Source organism: Melanostigma gelatinosum, assembly GCF_949748355.1.
Source record: "Melanostigma gelatinosum genome assembly, chromosome: 14".
In the NCBI taxonomy this organism is placed as follows: Eukaryota; Metazoa; Chordata; class Actinopteri; order Perciformes; family Zoarcidae; genus Melanostigma; species Melanostigma gelatinosum.
The window spans coordinates 9,179,949-9,197,987 of record NC_136647.1 but is presented as its reverse complement, the minus strand read 5'-3'; the positions used below and the strand labels follow the sequence as shown (position 1 = coordinate 9,197,987).

The following is an 18,039-nucleotide window of genomic DNA, read 5'->3' as shown; positions in this document are numbered from 1 at the left end:
AAAGACCAAAAGATTTGACGGTTCCTACAAAAAGGGGGAGTAACAAAAGTTAAAAGTACCGTAGAAAAGATTTTGAGAGTCTGTCCGAAAAAGCACCCGCCCATGTTGTGTGTGTGTGTGTGTGTGTATGTGTGTGACTGTGTTCTCAGAAAACTTTTTTTCTTTTATCCTTCGTCACCGATGCTGCTGTGTGGGACCCCGAAACCTTTCCTGAGTGCATGTCCAGTTGCCTCAGCACCAAAGAGCCGGGCTTGTTGCTCCGGCTCCTTGTGGAGATGTTTTGTGCTTGAGTGCTGTCAGCCTCCTTCACTCTGTTACTGTTGCTTATGGTGTAGTGAAGCCAAGAATAATACAGTCTAGAAAAAATGGGTGGTCATTCAATTTGAGAGAAAAATAAGTTGCAAAGCCGTAATCTGTATCATTGATTGATTCAAGTCCATTCGTTTATTTTCTTATCTGAGAGCTGCCACCTGCAGCTGCAGGTTTGTTCCCAGTCCTGCGGACAGGAACCTTGGACACGGGTATCTTGGTGCGAGAGGATTCTTTAGCTTGAGGGATATGGGAGGCAGTGTGAGACTGTGCGCCGTGCTTCACGGGGATCTTCGAGTCACGTGGTAAACTGGTGAGGACCTTCGACTGAGGAAGCTGCTGACTCTCCTCCTGGCTGTGTTTTGAGGTGGGCACATTAGCCTCAACATCACTGATTTTATCTTTGCTCCCTGCATCATGTGAGTTGAAACGGGGCCTCTCCTCTTCTAGCACAGGAGTCGGTGGGTCCCGGCACGGTTCATCAGCGACATGTTGACTGTCCCGGACAGGTGGCTTGCCTGCTCTGCCCCCTCCAACTACAGGTATTTTGCTTATTCCCGATGCCTTTACTTGTGGTATCCTTCTTTCTCTGGAGGTGCCCTGGAGGCTTGTTCGTGACTCATTATGCAGTTCTTCTGTTTTTGACAGCATGGTCTGGGCCCCTGTGCTACTTGGACTAATCAGTCGATCATTGGCTGATGCCTGTCCACTTCCTCTCATTTTAGCAGAGGCTGGGGCCTCACTCAACCAAGCTGCGGGAGTAGAAGGAAGAGGAGTGACGGAGCACGGGGATGGGGATGGTGCAGGAGGGGCATTCGATTGAGAAACTGTGACCTGAGCAGGAGGGTCTTTAGATACAGAAAATGGGATACGAACAGGGGCAGGAAGGTCAGTAGACATAGAAATTGGGAGGTGGGTAGGGACAGGAGGGTTTTTAGATACAGGAACTGGGATCTGAGCGGTAACAGGAGGGGGCTTAGATTCAGAAATCGGGGTCTGAACAGGAGCAGGAGGGGCTTTAGATTGAGAAACTTGTGATCGAGCAGGAGCAGGCGGATCATTAGACACATGAATTGGGATCTGAGCTGTGACAGGAGGGACTTTAGACTGAGAAACTTGCATTTGAGCAGGTGGATCTTTAGATACAGAAATTGGGATTTGAGCAGGAGCAGGAGGGGCTTTAGATTGAGAGACTGGGATCTGAGCCGGAGCAGGAGGTGTTGGGAATGCTGTAGGAGCAACAGCATGAGTGGTAAGGGCTGGGGTCGGTGTGGGAGCAGGCGCCATCTTATCTAAAGAGACTGGTGCAGGAATATGTTTGGTCATGGGAGGAATCTTATCTAATGAAATAGAAGATGGAGTCGGCACAGATGCAGAGCAGGGTTGGGTTCTAGTTGTGGCAGTCGGGGTAGAGGAAGGATACTTATCGGGAGCACTTACAAGGAAGGGAGGGGACTTATTCAAGTCCATTGGGCTTGAGGTGAGTGTAGGTTTGGAGAGGGCCGCAGATACCGAGCCTGAGGTCGTAGGTGATTGGGGAACCGTTATCACCTTGGAGGGGGGGACCGGTGCGGAAAAGGAGGGTTTGGTTGTAACAGCAGAGGGAGGTGATACTATCACTGGGGGTTTAGATTCTCCTGCAGCTGAACTTAGGGAAGGTTTGTAGAAAGGGGAAGTTTGCAGGTTCAAACTGCTGGCTGAATCACATTTCGTAGATGGAGGTTGAGTAAAAGTAACAGGGGTGGGGGGTCTAGGGGTCACTGGTGGAGGTTTAGCTGATGCTGGGGTTGGAGTAGCTACAGGGATAGGTTTACTTACTGAGGTAATAACTTGAGGAGGTGCTGCAACCTCTGAAACCAGTTTGCTAGCCGTACAGGTAAGAGTTGGACTAATGGAAGGAGCCTTGACAGTGGCCGGGGTGGACGGTGGAGCTGTGGTAGCAGTAGAGGTGGAGCTCAGTGTGGATTTAATTGTCACCGAAGGGAGAGACATTATTGGAGCCGAAAAGATTGTTGATGTTAAAGGGGTAGTTGAGGGTTTTGTTGCGATGGGCGTAGGAGTCGATTTAATCTTAATGCTAGCAGAAGGCTCAGAGGCTGTGAGCTGAGTAGAGTCCGAGCTCAGTTTGACTGAGTGAGTGGTCAAAGTGGAAGATTTGGTAAAAGTCGTGATGATGGAGCTTGGCTTGGCGATGGGAGAAGAGGTTGTGGTTGTCCTTGTCAGAGGTGTCAAGGATCGGGTCGAGGCTGTGGTGGGGACGGCTACAGGAGAGGGTTTTGGCGTAGCGGCAGTGCTGACAGAGGCATAGGTCGGTGGAGATGAGATGGTGGGTTTGGAGAAGATAGATGTGTATGATGCCGTGAAATCAGTCACCACAGCACTGATGGGACTGCTGGCTTTCCCCCACTCTGCCTCCACATCAGCCATGATGTCTCCACCCCCTGTGATTGAGTCAAAGGTCAGGAGAGAAGAGATGTCTGCCAGCAAGCAGCTCAGGCTGTTATCACCGGGTACCAAGGGTGGTTCAGATGTGGGGAAAGGCGACACATGCTCATTAGTTCTACTCACATTGCCTGATGGGGACGTGGCTGCACTGTCCTGTGTTGTTAAGCTCTTGTCAGGCTCATAGCTCTCAGTCTCGGGACTGTCCAGAGAGCGATGCTGGGATTGTGGGGTGAGGGTGAGGTCCTCTTTGATGATTTCCACACTGTTGGCGCGTGAGGACATGAGAAGTGGGCTCGGAGGGGCTTCCTCCTCTTTATCTTTTGATCGGAACTTAACACTGCCGAAGAGATCCTTCAGCCCACGACGTTGCCGACCCGAGGGCTGGGACACGGTGCGGACTCTGCGGCCCCCCGTTCCTCTCCGGCCACCCCTCAGCAACGACAGGAAGCTGAGGGACTTGGCTGAGCTGGTTGAAGAAATGGAGGCGCGAGCAGGAGCCGCAGCCAGAACGCCATCTTCACCGAGTGGCTCCTCGTCTAGGTGCTCCCTCTCTCCATGACTCACCTCCTGTCCGTTTTCCCTGTCTTGCTCCTGCTCTGAATCTGGTGATAATCCATCTGCGGTGTTGCTCCTGATAACAGGTGCCTTGTTGTTTCCATCCCCTTTGCTTCGTAGAGAAAAGATGCTACCTGGCTTGCGTTTGCCAAACAGCTTGAATCCTTTTCTGATTTTTCCCCTCGACTGGGCTTCACAAGGCGGGGGGTCCGCGTTCTCCGTTTGTACATCCATCTTCTCTCCGTTTGCCCCTTTCTCTGTATCCTCCAGTTTCTTGCTGCAGTTATTATTCCCCAGCCAGTGGAGCGAGCATCTATATCCAGACTTTACGTCTATGGTCGTCTGCAGCCTTGCTTTACCTCTGTTGCTCTCGGTGCGTTTTCTTTACGGGTTGTCTGTATCCCTCCCTCTGTCTCTCTTTCCCATCCAGCCCTTTCTCCTCCACTTCTCCCTTGAAGGCGCCTCCCCTTTGCCTCCTTTCTTTTTTTTGCCTGGCTGCTCTCCCTGGTTGCCATAGCAACTGAGCGGGCTAAGCAGCTTTCGTCAGCAATGTGGAGCCAGAGGCTGTCATCAACACACCCTGAACACAGCTCTCCCCTCCTCTCTCTCTCTCTCTCTCTCTCTCTCTCTCTCTCTCTCTCTCTCTTCATCTCTGTCTGATGACTCTGTTTACATAACAGCAGAGACAAATACTCCATTAATTTTGAATTCTGAATGATCTGGTTTCACATAAACATCTCATCCTGATTAATGCGATCTACCTTTTTATGTGCAGCCTAATAATCTTGTACTGGAACAGATTTGCTTTTATTCACATCTAGTGTGTCGCAGCAACTATAACTCACCCGAATCTGTTAAACATGAATAAAATATTAGATTATCGCAATTTTATGAATAGCTATTGCAGTAAAGTGAAACCTTTTATAACATTCAAGTTTGGGTGATAAATAGCATGTTAACCGATATGCCTCTGTACAATACTTTACTTTTCGCTCCTCAGTCTATCCACTATGCTACTGAATGATATTACTTTTTAAAAAAACATAATTTTAACAGACAGCAGAGAACATATAAAAAACAAAATAAAAATGCAAATTAAATCTTTCAGCTAAAAGCTATATAAAGTATGACAGTGTTAACATGATCTCTCTTATATTCTGGTTTTGCCAATATTATTATGTTTCAATTTTCATTTGAGTAATGTTTAGATTATAGCATTCAGTAAAAGGTGATACAACATTTTTGAAAAACGTAACTTCAAATGCAATCCTCTTATTGATACAGCGCTCCTCTTATTGATACAGCGCTCCTCTTATTGATACAGCGCTCCTCTTATTGATACAGCGCTCCTCTTATTGATACAGCGCTCCTCTTATTGATACAGCGCTCCTCTTATTGATACAGCGCTCCTCTTATTGATACAGCGCTCCTCTTATTGATACAGCGCTCCTCTTATTGATACAGCGCTCAAACCATTATTTATTTTCACTTTTTCAGATGATTGATGTGACAAAACAAAAAAAAATACAGATTACTTGAGAAGTTTGTCTAAAAATCTAAGTCCTACAAATCATCCAGTTAGTTAAATGTTTGCGTGACACAGAAAATGTTAGATTACTTTGTTTATTCCTTTCTAATATCAGGAACTCTAAAATTTCTTGTATTTATTGTTTTCAAATGTGAAGTTTTTGTTGAACTGAAAACAAATAATCAATCTAAATGAATCATGTGAGTTACTGTAAATCGTGTTACTGGTTTGGGGTGGACCAAGCACAGCCTCTTGTGGTTGCAAAAAGAAACAACACGTGGTACAGTTTGGCTGTAGATGGCTGTAAGATGAACACTGAGTCTGAAAATAAAGCTGCTGTCTCATGTATTTCCTGTCCCAAATAAGTCTGAGTAAGTGGGTCAGCAGTCTTTGAACAAATCTGGTTGTTTTCCACGCTGCGTTAACACACAGTAGGCTGGATTCGTAGTGAACAAAGAACAAGGATTAACTTTCCTCAATCAATTTTACTAGTAATAGCCTTGTTTTACAGTGACCAATACAAATACTTCCCTCTGCATGCGTCATGCTGCAGTGAACAAGAAATATATTTGTTTATTGGTGCTTGAAACCTCAGTTTAATACATGCAGCCTGGACACTAATGAGTACATACATACACACATAACAACTGAATAATGCGTCAGTATTTACTGCCCACTTTAGTACAAAATAATACATCAGATGTCAATTCAACTTCAACATTCACTCAAAAGAAAATGTTCTTCCGCACACAAGCATGACATGCATATATAAACTGTACAGCATGCGGTTACACCCTGTGAATTCTGCATTTAGTCGTAAGTCTGTGTTCCTCTCCTCCATCCCAGTTACAGGCTGAAATGTGTCCACCAGTTCCAAAATAATTATTAAAGCTTAAAGGGATAGTTTGTCATAATGGGAAATATGCATATTTGCTTTCTTGCGGAGACTTGATGAGATTGATACCACTCTCTGCGCAGTCAGTCCAATGAACGTCAATACAATTTAATTTGTGATGCTCAAAACATTGAAACACACACCTCACTGTGGACAATCTTGAGGGGGATATTTCTGAGGCTGAAAGACTCCGGGTGAACCTTTAAGTTTTGTCTTCTACAGGATACAGATATTGACAAAAGTCAGTGAGTAGTGTGTGAAAAGTACAAATAGAAAAGGGTCGAAAGAGTCACCAGGGTCGTGATGTTCTCTCCCCTCGCAGAATGAGGTGACGTGGCTATTTGATGACCTCTTATGATATGATGCATAATTGAAGAGCAGTGTTGACTTTCGCTCTTTCATCACTCGCTTCTTTTTTAGACGTCATGCTCCACGAGAGTCGTCTGCAGAGCGACTTCACCGTTCTTATCATTGTCATGAGCCTCAGAGGGAAGTTCGTCATATGTTCGACGGTACAAAGGCCGATTAACCAGAGTGATGATGAACATCTCCATGATCATCATCTGCTGACTTAGCACTGCAGGAGAGTGAGAGAGAGAGAGAGAGAGAGAGAGAGAGAGAGAGAGAGAGAGAGAGAGAGAGGGAGAGGGAGAGAGAGAGAGAGAGAGAATATCAGGGTTTCAGATGGATTATTTCACCTCACACTTGGCGGACATTCAGAGGTGTTTCTTACTGGAGCCACGAGCCTGAGAAGAGAAGGGAGGGGCACAGGCGATGGTCCCATTCATGGCCAGGATGTTAATGATTGATGTCTGCAGCTGACTCAGGACAAGTATGAGCTAAGGAGAAAAACAATACTTGATCATGCAGTGTACATGCAGTATCAGTATTTATCAGCAGGAGTTGGGTTTGATGGCACAAAACAAAGGGGATTGGTGTTAAAACCCTGTTGCTCTTTCAGTGTACTCTTTTGCTTCGTTGAACAGGATGAACACACTAGAAGGTATTTTTCCACCAGGCCCTCACTCACTCCTTTATTTGCCATTGTAAAAAAAAATTGAGAAACGTGTACTAAAAGTAAAAAAAAAGGAAGATAAGCTAAATTGTCTTTTGAGATTGCAACATATGATATTGGTTGTATTGACTCACCTGGTAGAGGGCATACTTGGGTACAATTTTGATGTCGCGTAGAAAGCTGTTGGTGTTCATAAAGATGATGGCAACAGGCCAAAGGGAGATGATGGTGAGAACGCCAACAAATGGGTTAATCCAAATGGCTGTACCAGTGATCTCTAGCTGAAAAAGAAGTAAAGAGATATTTCAATTGCATGTCATGTTAATTACATTTTCCTTGCAGACAGAGAAGCATTCCAAACACTTACGTCAGCGAGATCAAAGGTGCCGTTTGTCCACAACACAATGGAGAGGAGAGAGAGCACCGTCTTTAGGATTGCATACTGAAGAACACCCAACTTCAGGTAGAACAACAATCGCCTGAATGATTAGAAATGTGCACAATCATAAGACAATGTACATTCAACATAGAAAGAGGACACAATGCATGCAAATAAGAGCAGGATTAAATATCTATAAAAGTATGCAGTAAATAACAGAGGCCTCAGTTATTAGAACCAGAGCATGTGACACACAGACTGTATTTGAATAACAGGTATGAATACCGTGACATGGGCACGCGGGGTAAACAGAGGCAGCAGCAGCAGCACGGTCCTGTGCGGATTCTCAAGGGTTTACCGGAAAACCGCTTCAGGAAAGGATTGGTGCCCCCAAACTCCTCGATAATCAGAACCAAGACCTTATACACCACCACTGCAAAATAACTACACGGCGAAGGAGAAGAGATTCAGGCCTGTTCATAGAGAGCAGGTAATACATCTGAACAAGCACTCGTGGAGTACTGAGCTTTACGTTCACAGTGCGTGATGTTATGCCTGGCTGTGTCAAAGGCAAAAAGGATTTCTGTTATAACCTGGAAGTCAATATCAAAGAAGACAACAGTAGTGCTGAGTGAGATGTAGCTTCCGGTCACAGATATTAGATAACAGACTTGTAAAAATACTTTTTACTGTCAGAAAAGGAAGCAAGTACAGATAAGAGTGAACATCAAAAGGTACAGGTTCATATATATTTATATTTCAGCTTTTTAGAAATATCAGCGAAAGGAAGACTCTGCTGTATGTGAAAATACTTTTCCCTGAGTACTACTTTAGGCGTAGTTGAGAGAAAACGCACCAGTTAGACGTCATGTCAGTGAACATGACGGCCCTCGGTATCCACATCCCAAAACAAGACATGGTGGCAATGACCTGAAACAGAGCAATACATCACGTGCATGAATTTAGATTTCATCTCGCAGCCGAGAGCTTGAATCTTATTTCACAAATAACGTGGTTGATATTCGATTGATTGTTAGAATGAGCGGGTTGATTATTATTTTATCAAAACAGGCCCGAATGCTTACTGGTGCTGCACCACTGATCCACATGAGGGTCGTCTTCTTGGGGTAGGGCAGTTTCCTATAAATATAGGCGCACTGCTCCAAGTACAGCAGCAGGGAGACGCAGGACATGAGGGTGAGTACGGAGTACAGGCACAATCCAAACGCATCTAGCTCTGATCGGAAACGGAGAGCCGGGGGGGGCGGGGAGAGAGGGCATTATTTCATAGTACAGGACAAATATACTGTATATATTTTACACTATATGTGAAAGAAATACACAAGCGGCACAAAACTGATTTTGCTGGGGTTAAATATCACATTGTTATATTTTAAACAGAGGCAAATAAAAGAAGAACTCAATATCATGTGGTTCATTCAAGACACACAGCTGCACGCGTGACACTGCCGAGTGAGCTGTTGATGTCATTAGCTCTGGTTGATAAGGAAACATTATCAGCAAGCAGGATGTGGTAATATGGGCCACTTACGCTTTATCACGTCCATGGCCAGCGGAGGCTCTTGTAAACAAGCTGGATCAATGGTGCTGTTCATGGTTTCCTCCATGGCATGCAGATGTTCCTCTTAAAAAATACACTGAAGTTCAAACAGAAATGTCTTTTGACCGAACTCTGAAGTTGCTTCAGTAAATTACAAGGTCTACTTAAATGATTGATCTCGCTTTAGCTTGCTGTGTCTGCCGGTGGATTCTAGTCGAAGATTGAACAGCAAGTGTACTTTACCGGAGAGGTGACTTTTGAAGGAGTGAAGGTGGGATGACACCTTAGGAGTTTATGAGAACACCTCCGTAAGTTATAGTCTCTCATTCATTCACAGATTTAAGTGCAGTCATTTAAAATAACACAAAGGTCAACGTTTAAGTTGTAAGGGTGAGACCCATTGAGTGTGTCAGGAGACGTGAACTTTGACAGGGTGTGTTGTTTCCTTCCCAGTAAATATAAGATATAAAAAAAGATCAAGGAATTTCCTTCAAGCTCAAGCAATGATAAATGTATGTATTTTATAATTATGTTTCAGTGTCATCAGTCCAACATACACGACATTACATTCTTTACATTAGTTTGTTATTATTTTGTGAGTTCTCTCTTCAAATCTACTGCTGAAGACTAATCTAATCTAAGCAGAAAAACACCTTGGGACATAAGGGTTGCTTATTCAGGTTTGACTGAAATAAACCGGGTTATTTCAATTTTCATTCGATGTTTTTGAAAGATTCACCTTTTACACACAAATAATCACTAACTGTCAGTTGGAGACAAAGGAAACGGCATTCACTGTTGCAGAAAACGCCCTTCTTACACTTTGTTTGCGACCTATTGAGAATGTCAGTATGACATCAAAGTGGGACACGAAACATGAATTAATAACGGAAAATAGGTTTGTGAATGATTAGAAAAAAATAATTATCATAAGGAAGCTATTACAGGTTCAGAAGGTTTGCTTTTTCCAAAGTAAAGCACGAGTGAGAGGTGAATGGCACTGAGGTCATTCACTTTCTTCTGGCTTGCTGCCCAATCGTGTTCCTCACTTATCATGTTGACAGATAAAGTCAAGAAGCATGAAGCGCTTGTCTGAACAGGTCAGCAACACTTGTGTCCCAAGGGAAACACGAATATTTGTTCTAAATTGTATGAAAATTCATCCAATAGCTGTCGAGAAAGTTTACTATCAGCCAAAAATATCATCCAGGTGCGGCGCTAGAGGAAAAGTCAGTATAAGAGTCATCCTCTGGGGATCATGAATGTCTGCACGAAATGTCAAGGAAGTCATATAAAACACATCTGATTACGATCAACTGTTCTCCACAGTCCACAGAATTGTAATTCCTCTCATTTGTTAGAAATCACAGTGCACCAGTAAATGAAAACTCGCATATAGTTTCTTAATCATTTATTGTTACAGAACAATGACGGTCACCCTGCATGAACAATTTTGTCTCAAAGAATAATAAGAGTTATTTACAGGCCTAACTACAGTAGCAGCTCTAGCTGCTTGGGATTAAGCCAAGTTCAGTCAGTGAAGTTAGTAATTAAACTACCGTGAGAATGTGTCACATCTACACATTACTATTATCGTCTACTGGTCACTCAGGCAAACTACACACTGTGCGTTCTATCATTTCCACGAAAATGAATGTAACACAATGAAGCAGGTGCCGTGAGCACAGAGAGGAGAACGTGTGATGACGCTACTCTTTCATTACAGCGATATAAAGTCGACCTTATCTATCCTGGTCCAGGCTCAAGGACTTAGGATCCAATGTTCTTGAGTTTTATTGTGGTTTCATTTTGTGCTCCTACTTTCCAACTTTTAAATGAAGCCTATTTTTCAACTTGAAAAAAAAAATGAAGACAGATTTATTCATTGGCATTAAAACACAAGATTTAGTAAGTTACAAAATACACTGTCAAGATTATGAAAGTGAAAACATTCTGTGGAGCAGCAGCACAATACGTATTACAACCAATTAAATATAAATAACTCATCGCAATAAAATGAATACATTGAAAGACAATTCATTTATAAAGGCTTGAAAAACAAATAAACATTTATAGTGCAATGAAAATAGCAATCTCATTGACAAATAAATACTCAAGTATTGGCATTTGAAATGAGATGAAACTATTTTAGATGAAGTTTAATATGATTTGGTAATTACATTTTATTTGACAACAGTATAAAATTTGAAATGCAAAAAAATAAATATCTTAAAAGTGTAAACAGAAAGCCCTTTGAATATTTTCAACCATGTAAACGGTATTATACCACCACTGACTGCTGCTCTTCATAATTGCACTGTGCTTGGAGTTTAAAACTGATGAGACATGTGGCTCACACTGCTGACACGACTCAGCAGTTTGTAAGAGTTACACTTACTCGCTTTAGTGGCTCTCTTTTAGCTACCGGTATTAATGCTGGATTAATACTGACAAAAGGCTGTTTCTTCAGTAGGAATGTATAATGTGATTAATTCATGTATATCAAAACACAGACAATGTAGACACGGCTCAAGATGTAAAAAGCAGTCCCAGAGTTTTTCAGATGCAATGATAACAAAACATGATTTGAATGTCTACGGCTCAAAACAAAGACGAAACCTGCGAATCACCTCAGACTGGTGCAGTCCGCCGTCGAGGCCGCCGTACAGTCCCTGTTGACGCGACAACAGTGTTGTTGTGGCGCCGTTTTAAAGCACGCTGGATGAAGGACGGTCCATTTAAAGCAGGGGTCCCAAACTCATTTTCACCCCGGGCCACATCAGCATCATGGTTGTAAAGGTAACATATTGTTAAATAACTCTCTGCATTTGATTATTGTTTATTCAAGTGTAAAAATATTGTACATGCAGTTATATAAATGTAAAAATATATTTATGCACATTTCTGTTATTATAACTTAAATCCTTTTAATTTAGGGTTAAGAAACCCACATTACTCTATCAAAGATCAAACTATTAAAGAAAATATCAAAGACAAATATCAAACAAGTTATTACAATAACTTTGTTCAATGCTTAAAATCCTTTCAAGGGTGCGTTCCCACATGAAGTATTTCATGTGTTTTAAAACCACGTTTAAAGTAGTCTTCAATGTACTCACAATACATTTCCATTTCAAGTGTACAGTAACCAGCCAAAGAACTGCTTCTGTGACTGTGTTCAAGTATCTCATCATTTTGACTTTCAATCTCAGAATTATGACTTTCTATCATAGTTTTGACTTTCTATCTCATAACTTCGACTTTCTATCTCATAATTTCGACTATGGGGATATTTTTATTATAAAGTCTAAAAATTAATTTGTTTTTAAAACTTTTTTCTTTTTGCTGGATTTGCGGGCCACATAAAATGACGTGGCGGGCCGGATTCGGCCCGCGAGTTTGAGACCCCTGATTTAAAGTACATAGAAAACATGCGCCTTGAGGCTGCACTGTCAAACTCAAAAGGAGGGTGGAGGACGGCTCCTGTAGAGGCGCTGATGCTCCCGGTTTAAGGCATCGTAGTCTACTGGTGTGCCTGCGACCTGCAGCAACAGCCAAAGTACAAATAAACACACGAGGACAAACCAGCAAAAACGCGACAGTATTCACATCCTGTTCAAATACCGGCTACGGCTCGCACTCCATCGTCACCGAGGCTATCTGGCCTCCGTCTGAAAGTAGTGAGGACACAAGAGAGGCTTCAGGAACTGTTGAACAGGAAAGTAAATACAAAACGTTTGAAGTAACTACAAGGAACTTTCACTTTGTGTTGATTTTGGGCCTTGTGTCTTAAGCCAGACTCCCTTAATGGAACTATAATTGGCAATACAACAATAAAACCTCTCATTGTACTGCAGCAGGGTCAGAGTCTGCTCTGCCTGAGCTGAAGGAATTTCTGGTGAACCTGAATTTTGTAGAGGCATCAGTATTAAATTAAGACCGTTTCATAACCAGTTAAAAGTTCCTTGTATTAACGCAAACATATAGGCCACAATGCAACAAATGAAAAGGTCAGAAGAGGCATCAACAACAAACCGTTCTTTTCTTTGCCGTCGTCCGCTGTGTGTTGAATATTGTTACCGAGCACACAAGGGTCGGCCTTCCCATCAGCAGAGCTGGAAGTAAAGTTGTACTACAGGTTAAAACCCAGGAAACAGAAGTGAAAGGAAACGGATTCAATATATACTATACTAGCCTTTTGCCGTTTTGCTGGAGGACACTGTTTGCTTGTTCAGGATCGATGTGTACCAATCTGGTCACAAAGGAATGTCCATCTCCCAGACTAATAAAAAAAAGAGAACAAGAGAATAAGTCAACATGTTGGCATTGGATGGATTCAGGGTGAATTGTACTTTACACCATTAAATTCTTACTTCAACACTAATAATAGAAATTAAGTTTATACATCCGCTACTACAGACCCAAACCTAAGCACAGTGTAAACATAGAGTAGCACTGCTTATTTATGTGTATATCATTTTAACTGCCGGTATATCAGTTAAAAACACACTCACCTTGAAAAAACAGGAAACATCCAGTACTTCGCTTGGTCTCCGAACACCTCCGCTGCATTTCGGCTGAAGCCGAGAGAAAACCCGTTCTTGTCTTGACCGTTTGTGAAGACGGGAGCCCGAAAAGCTTCTGAAGTAGATGTAAAAAAAATACAGTCTTTTAAAATGACGTAATAAAAAGTTGAAATGAATTGCATGTTCATTTACAGCTACCTATAGTGGTCCTGTTCCTTCCCACAAGCCACAGATGGTAGCTGAAAAGTGACAGGATGCTGATGAAGAACAGCGCAGCCACGAAAAACAGAAACAAGATGTGGAATTTGGCGTGCGTGTCAGGCAGTTGTTTCTTCAGAGGGGAAAAGAGATCAACGGTGTTAGTTTTTCAGTCTGTAAGAATATTTCCTGTTCCCATATAAATTCATCTAAACAGCCGTCTGCAGGAAAGTAGAAAATCAAACATTTTATTCTTATTTTGTTGCCTCACTGCAACATTTATCTGAGTGAAAGTATTCTTTTGCTTTAACACAATACGCTCCTTCACTGTTGGGACTACATGACAAGAGCCATTGTCTCATGCAAAGCAGCATGCTGAAGAGGATCTCCTGATAAGTGATCACATGACACACTTGTGCACCACAACGACACAAACGGTAAACAGGTCGATAACTTACAACGCAATCATCACATGCCTCACCACAGCCGGACCGCGCTAGAAGTTTTAATTTAATTAACAATTATTTTTAAAACTGTTTCCAATGATGGCTTCCCAGACGGCTTCTGTGTAACAGAATGCAGAACTTATAAGTAAAATGGGCGTCAAAAGAGCAGACAACCACATTTAATAAACAGCGACCACAGCAAGCATCCATGCACAAGAGCATGCCACTAAAATAGAGGAAGTTCCTGTACTTACTGTCCAGAATTTGATGAAATACTTGATGACTGTAGCACAAATGACTGCACAGTAGAGTGAGGCGTAGGCCAAGAACAGCACAAAGTACTTGTAGTTTGAGAATCCAACACAGTTATTCACCCTGAATGAAAACACGACAGAGACATGACACACAAAGTTAAATCGCTCTACATTTTCTGTCAAAGAAAACTGATAATTTGCTGACAGACACCACGGCAAGCGACCCCCCAATCATGATCATGATGGAATAAAAACAGGTTAGATGAGACAAGTCTACCAGGGGCAGTGATGGTCCATTTTCAGCACACACCTTGAAGAATGAGAAAACAGAGAAAACATAGATCCTATTAGTACCAACTAGTAGATGTCAACAGACATTTTGATGACCCAAGTACCCAAAGACTTACAATGCACAAACAAATGTAGAAAATACATAGCGCCCAATATTTTAAGAAGAAATGTGAACTTATCCGTGTTTATGTTGCACTTTAAAAGAGCAAAAACATACTTTGTTCAACTATTTTATTGACTTATGTCTCAACAGAAACGCATTTCTCTTCACTTCCTGTTCCCAGAAGCTTCAACGTTAGCAGCAGACAGATATCATTTTTCAATGTTTGGGAACATAAAATCAGTTTAAAGACATCGGCTCCTTCGGGGGAAACGGAAGAAAGAAAAAAAAAAGGGTTGAGCCTTAAATTCTACAGCGTCGACACTTAGAAAACACTCACATCTCACAGGTCGAGCAGTGATGGCAGCGGTCAGGTTTGATCATCTGGCAGTGGTCGCAGTATCGGACAGCTATTTAGAGAAAATGAAATGAGAATTATTAAAAGTTCTGCTGCAACACTATTCCTGTTGTATGAAAGGCAGTAGCATCACGGTGTATTTTTCTGCATTCACTTTTCCTTCCTTTAGAAATGTCCGGCCCTTTATTAAAAATGGTTCGACTACAAATTCCCCATCTACATCTCATTAATCCTATGAGTTGAATAAAGGTTGATAGTGGTACTGTGTCTTTTTAAATGCAGCTGGGAAACGGAGTCGGTGAGATCATGATTGTTGTTAGTTAGATGAACCAGGTGTGGCCTGTGGCGATAACGAGGTGCACCTGAGTCAAATTAACCCTCCTGATACATTCAGCTCCGGAAACACGAGACAGAAAGCAACCGATGGGAGTTAAAAGAGGAGGCAAACAGCAGTCGGTTCTGCAGCTGCGGTGAAAGCCTCACCTCCTCCTGCCGTGCGCGTGTACACGGGTAAATTCCTCGCCACCTTCTTCAGAATCTCTTGTTGCGTCTCGGCTCGCTCCTCTCTCTCGAACAGTTCCTTCTCTGCTCTGGGCAGAGTGAACTATCAGGAGGAGGAAGGACTGGGAGTTAGAGACAGCACAACGAATAACAATCTGTCATGGACTGGTTTTCTATCCATGTATATTTACCACACCCTAAACATGAAAATAGGTTGTGTTCATGGGATTCTTGGCTTACTGCTTTTGAGGCTCCGGCTGGTCTGGACCATATAGTTTTCCAGTAGGACCATATAAACATGGTGAGGAAAATGTGAAAGAGGACCAAATAGCTGACTGTTGAGAGAAGGAAAATGGTTAGAGTTGCATTTACGACGGCATCTCTGACACAGTCTTTGCTATGAATGATGATCACGTACTTCGTTCTGGATTATTTGGGATTGTATCTACAAAAAGCAAACAAAAAACATATATTAGCGAGCAGTAATGAACGTCCAAAGAGTGCATGACTACACACCACCCCTTTCTCACACCATGTGGCAGCAGCCTGGCACCACCAGCAGTGACCCCCCCCCCCCCCCCCCCAAATAACAGAGAGCTTTGTTTGAGCAGCAGAGACGTCGCTGAGTTACAGACATAACTACAGTACCGCTGATAATGCTGATAATGGTATCATCAGTTCCAGGCTGGAACAAACCTACTGTGTGTGTGTGTGTGGGGGGGGGGGGGGGGGGGGGATACCATCAATATTCATATAAACTGCTTTCACACCTGCTTGTTGACAATGGTCAAATTCACAGTTATGTGCAATTTCAAATCTCTTCATCTGAAACAATAATTTGCCTCTGTTTATGGCCGCATGTACTACTTATTACACATGTTTAGGTGAAGACGGTTTGGTAGCTTGTTCCTAAACAGTTGAACGGGAGGCCATTATCCTCCCATAGACATTGAATAACCTATGATGCATCATTCGGTTAAGTTATAGCCCAGGATTTTACAGCTGGCTTTTCAAGGTTTACCCATTATTACTCTAACAACCATTTAGAATAATAATTCACAATCATTGTCATTTGTAAAATGTCAATTTGTGGTCAATATATACACACACTCAAAATAAATGCATGCTATTAAGGTGGTATGTATAAACAAACAGGATAAAACAACAACTGTAAATTGTCATTTAAATATACGTCTAAAACAATGTACATAGTTTAAATTAGATTTTAAATCAGAGAGCTAACCTTTCCATTCATTTACAATACAGCTCCTATTATGACGGAAGGACAAAAACATGTGAGAAAGTTGTATTAATTCCAGTTGATTGACTTTAATGTTGAATGTTATCCGGTGCATTACATTTATCATGATGAAGTTATTAATTATTCATTGATGATGACTGCACAAACTACTCTTTCCTAATCCAATGGAAAAAGTTGCGCGATTACATTAACGTTATATCGTCACGAAGAATAGCATGTCAACAGTTACTGTACCGTAATATTGCCCTGAGGTTTAAGCGCATGTTTGCACTCTGCAGCCTGAGGGAGACTTTAAATCTCACTTTAACTAACGTAGTTTATCAAAGTTGGCAACCCTGGAACTGTCAACACAAGCAGATATCCGCCCCGCGATCGCACAATTATTTTTTTTTAAAGTGATTGTACTTACAGACACAGAGTTCCACAACATACGCGTAATAAGACCAACCGACAACGAGGTTTATAAACAGCACAGGTACCCAGTTCAGAGCCCGTCGACAGCACCTCAGTACGTGATAGGGCGCCATCTTTAATCCGTGTAGTGCGACTTTAGCTGGCGGTGACGTCACGGCCATGGGGTTTTATACGCTCGAGCCAAAGACACTACAAGCGCAAGAGGCTACCTTAACTGACAACAAGGCGCTGCGGACCATGCGCAGATGTGTTTGTATTTCTCGAGCCTCGCGCATGTAATTTGAATACAATGGTAACGCTGGAGTGAGACGTTGTACTCACCAGTCTGCTCTGACGTGACTACAGGGACTATGAGACACAAGGACAGACCAAAGTGTCCCTCTGTTATAAGTACTTTTAAACGTACCAACCAATGGTAACACACAAGTCAACCATCTTGCATTTAACTATCTTTGTTTGGCTGTGTAAATAAACTGTGGAAAGTAAAATAGCCTATTTTATAGACTTTTATGTTAGAATTAAGAACATACTGAAGAGATTAAACAACTCAATTCATGGTCAATAGAAAATGTAGGCTACTCGTTAAATTCAGTGAGTTAAAGTATAGAAATTGAAAGCTTCACTCATTTAATATTTTGGCCACTTGGGGGGAGAAGAAATCCACAACAAGCTGAAAACTCAACATGTGTTATATTACCACCAGAGTAATGGGAAACGTGTTAGCACACAATTTTGTACACATTATAATTAATATGGTCTCATATGACCACTTGGATTGTGAATACAACATCGCCATATCATTCGCTTTTATGTTGATATGGTAAACTTGTGAGCAAACAGTTACTTATTTATACATCCAGCAGTTATGGAGCAACTTTTATTTTTTACAGACAGCTAAATAATGAGCTATACAACTTTGTAAAGTCGAGGGGTGCTTCTGATTCAGGTCATATTTCTCTGTTAGTTCATGAGCGACCCCTTTCACATTGTTTTCACATTGTCA

At 42.2% G+C, this 18,039-nt stretch overlaps 2 protein-coding genes across 2 annotated transcripts; both read right to left on the bottom strand.

Annotated features, from left to right (window-relative positions):
* Positions 1 to 6,148: 6,148 nt before the first annotated feature.
* On the bottom strand, positions 6,149 to 8,754 carry LOC306788247 (organic solute transporter subunit alpha-like; the record flags this gene model as incomplete). Its single annotated transcript, XM_079283684.1, has 8 exons — positions 6,149 to 6,309; positions 6,466 to 6,571; positions 6,882 to 7,028; positions 7,115 to 7,226; positions 7,412 to 7,570; positions 7,983 to 8,056; positions 8,212 to 8,363; positions 8,679 to 8,754. 8 exons carry the CDS (start codon positions 8,752 to 8,754, stop codon positions 6,149 to 6,151), a joined length of 987 nt encoding a protein of 328 aa, XP_079139810.1.
* A 1,371-nt stretch (positions 8,755 to 10,125) lies between these two features.
* Positions 10,126 to 17,150, bottom strand: LOC306788245 (palmitoyltransferase ZDHHC20-B-like). The gene is made up of 13 exons (XM_079283682.1): positions 17,032 to 17,150; positions 15,780 to 15,806; positions 15,602 to 15,696; positions 15,344 to 15,464; positions 14,843 to 14,912; positions 14,389 to 14,421; positions 14,112 to 14,232; positions 13,412 to 13,544; positions 13,202 to 13,328; positions 12,883 to 12,969; positions 12,723 to 12,802; positions 12,312 to 12,358; positions 10,126 to 12,229 (listed from the first exon to the last, which is right to left on the bottom strand). Exons 1-12 carry the CDS (start codon positions 17,147 to 17,149, stop codon positions 12,315 to 12,317), a joined length of 1,056 nt encoding a protein of 351 aa, XP_079139808.1. The 5' UTR covers position 17,150; the 3' UTR covers positions 10,126 to 12,229; positions 12,312 to 12,314.
* Between the last annotated feature and the right edge of the window lie 889 nt (positions 17,151 to 18,039).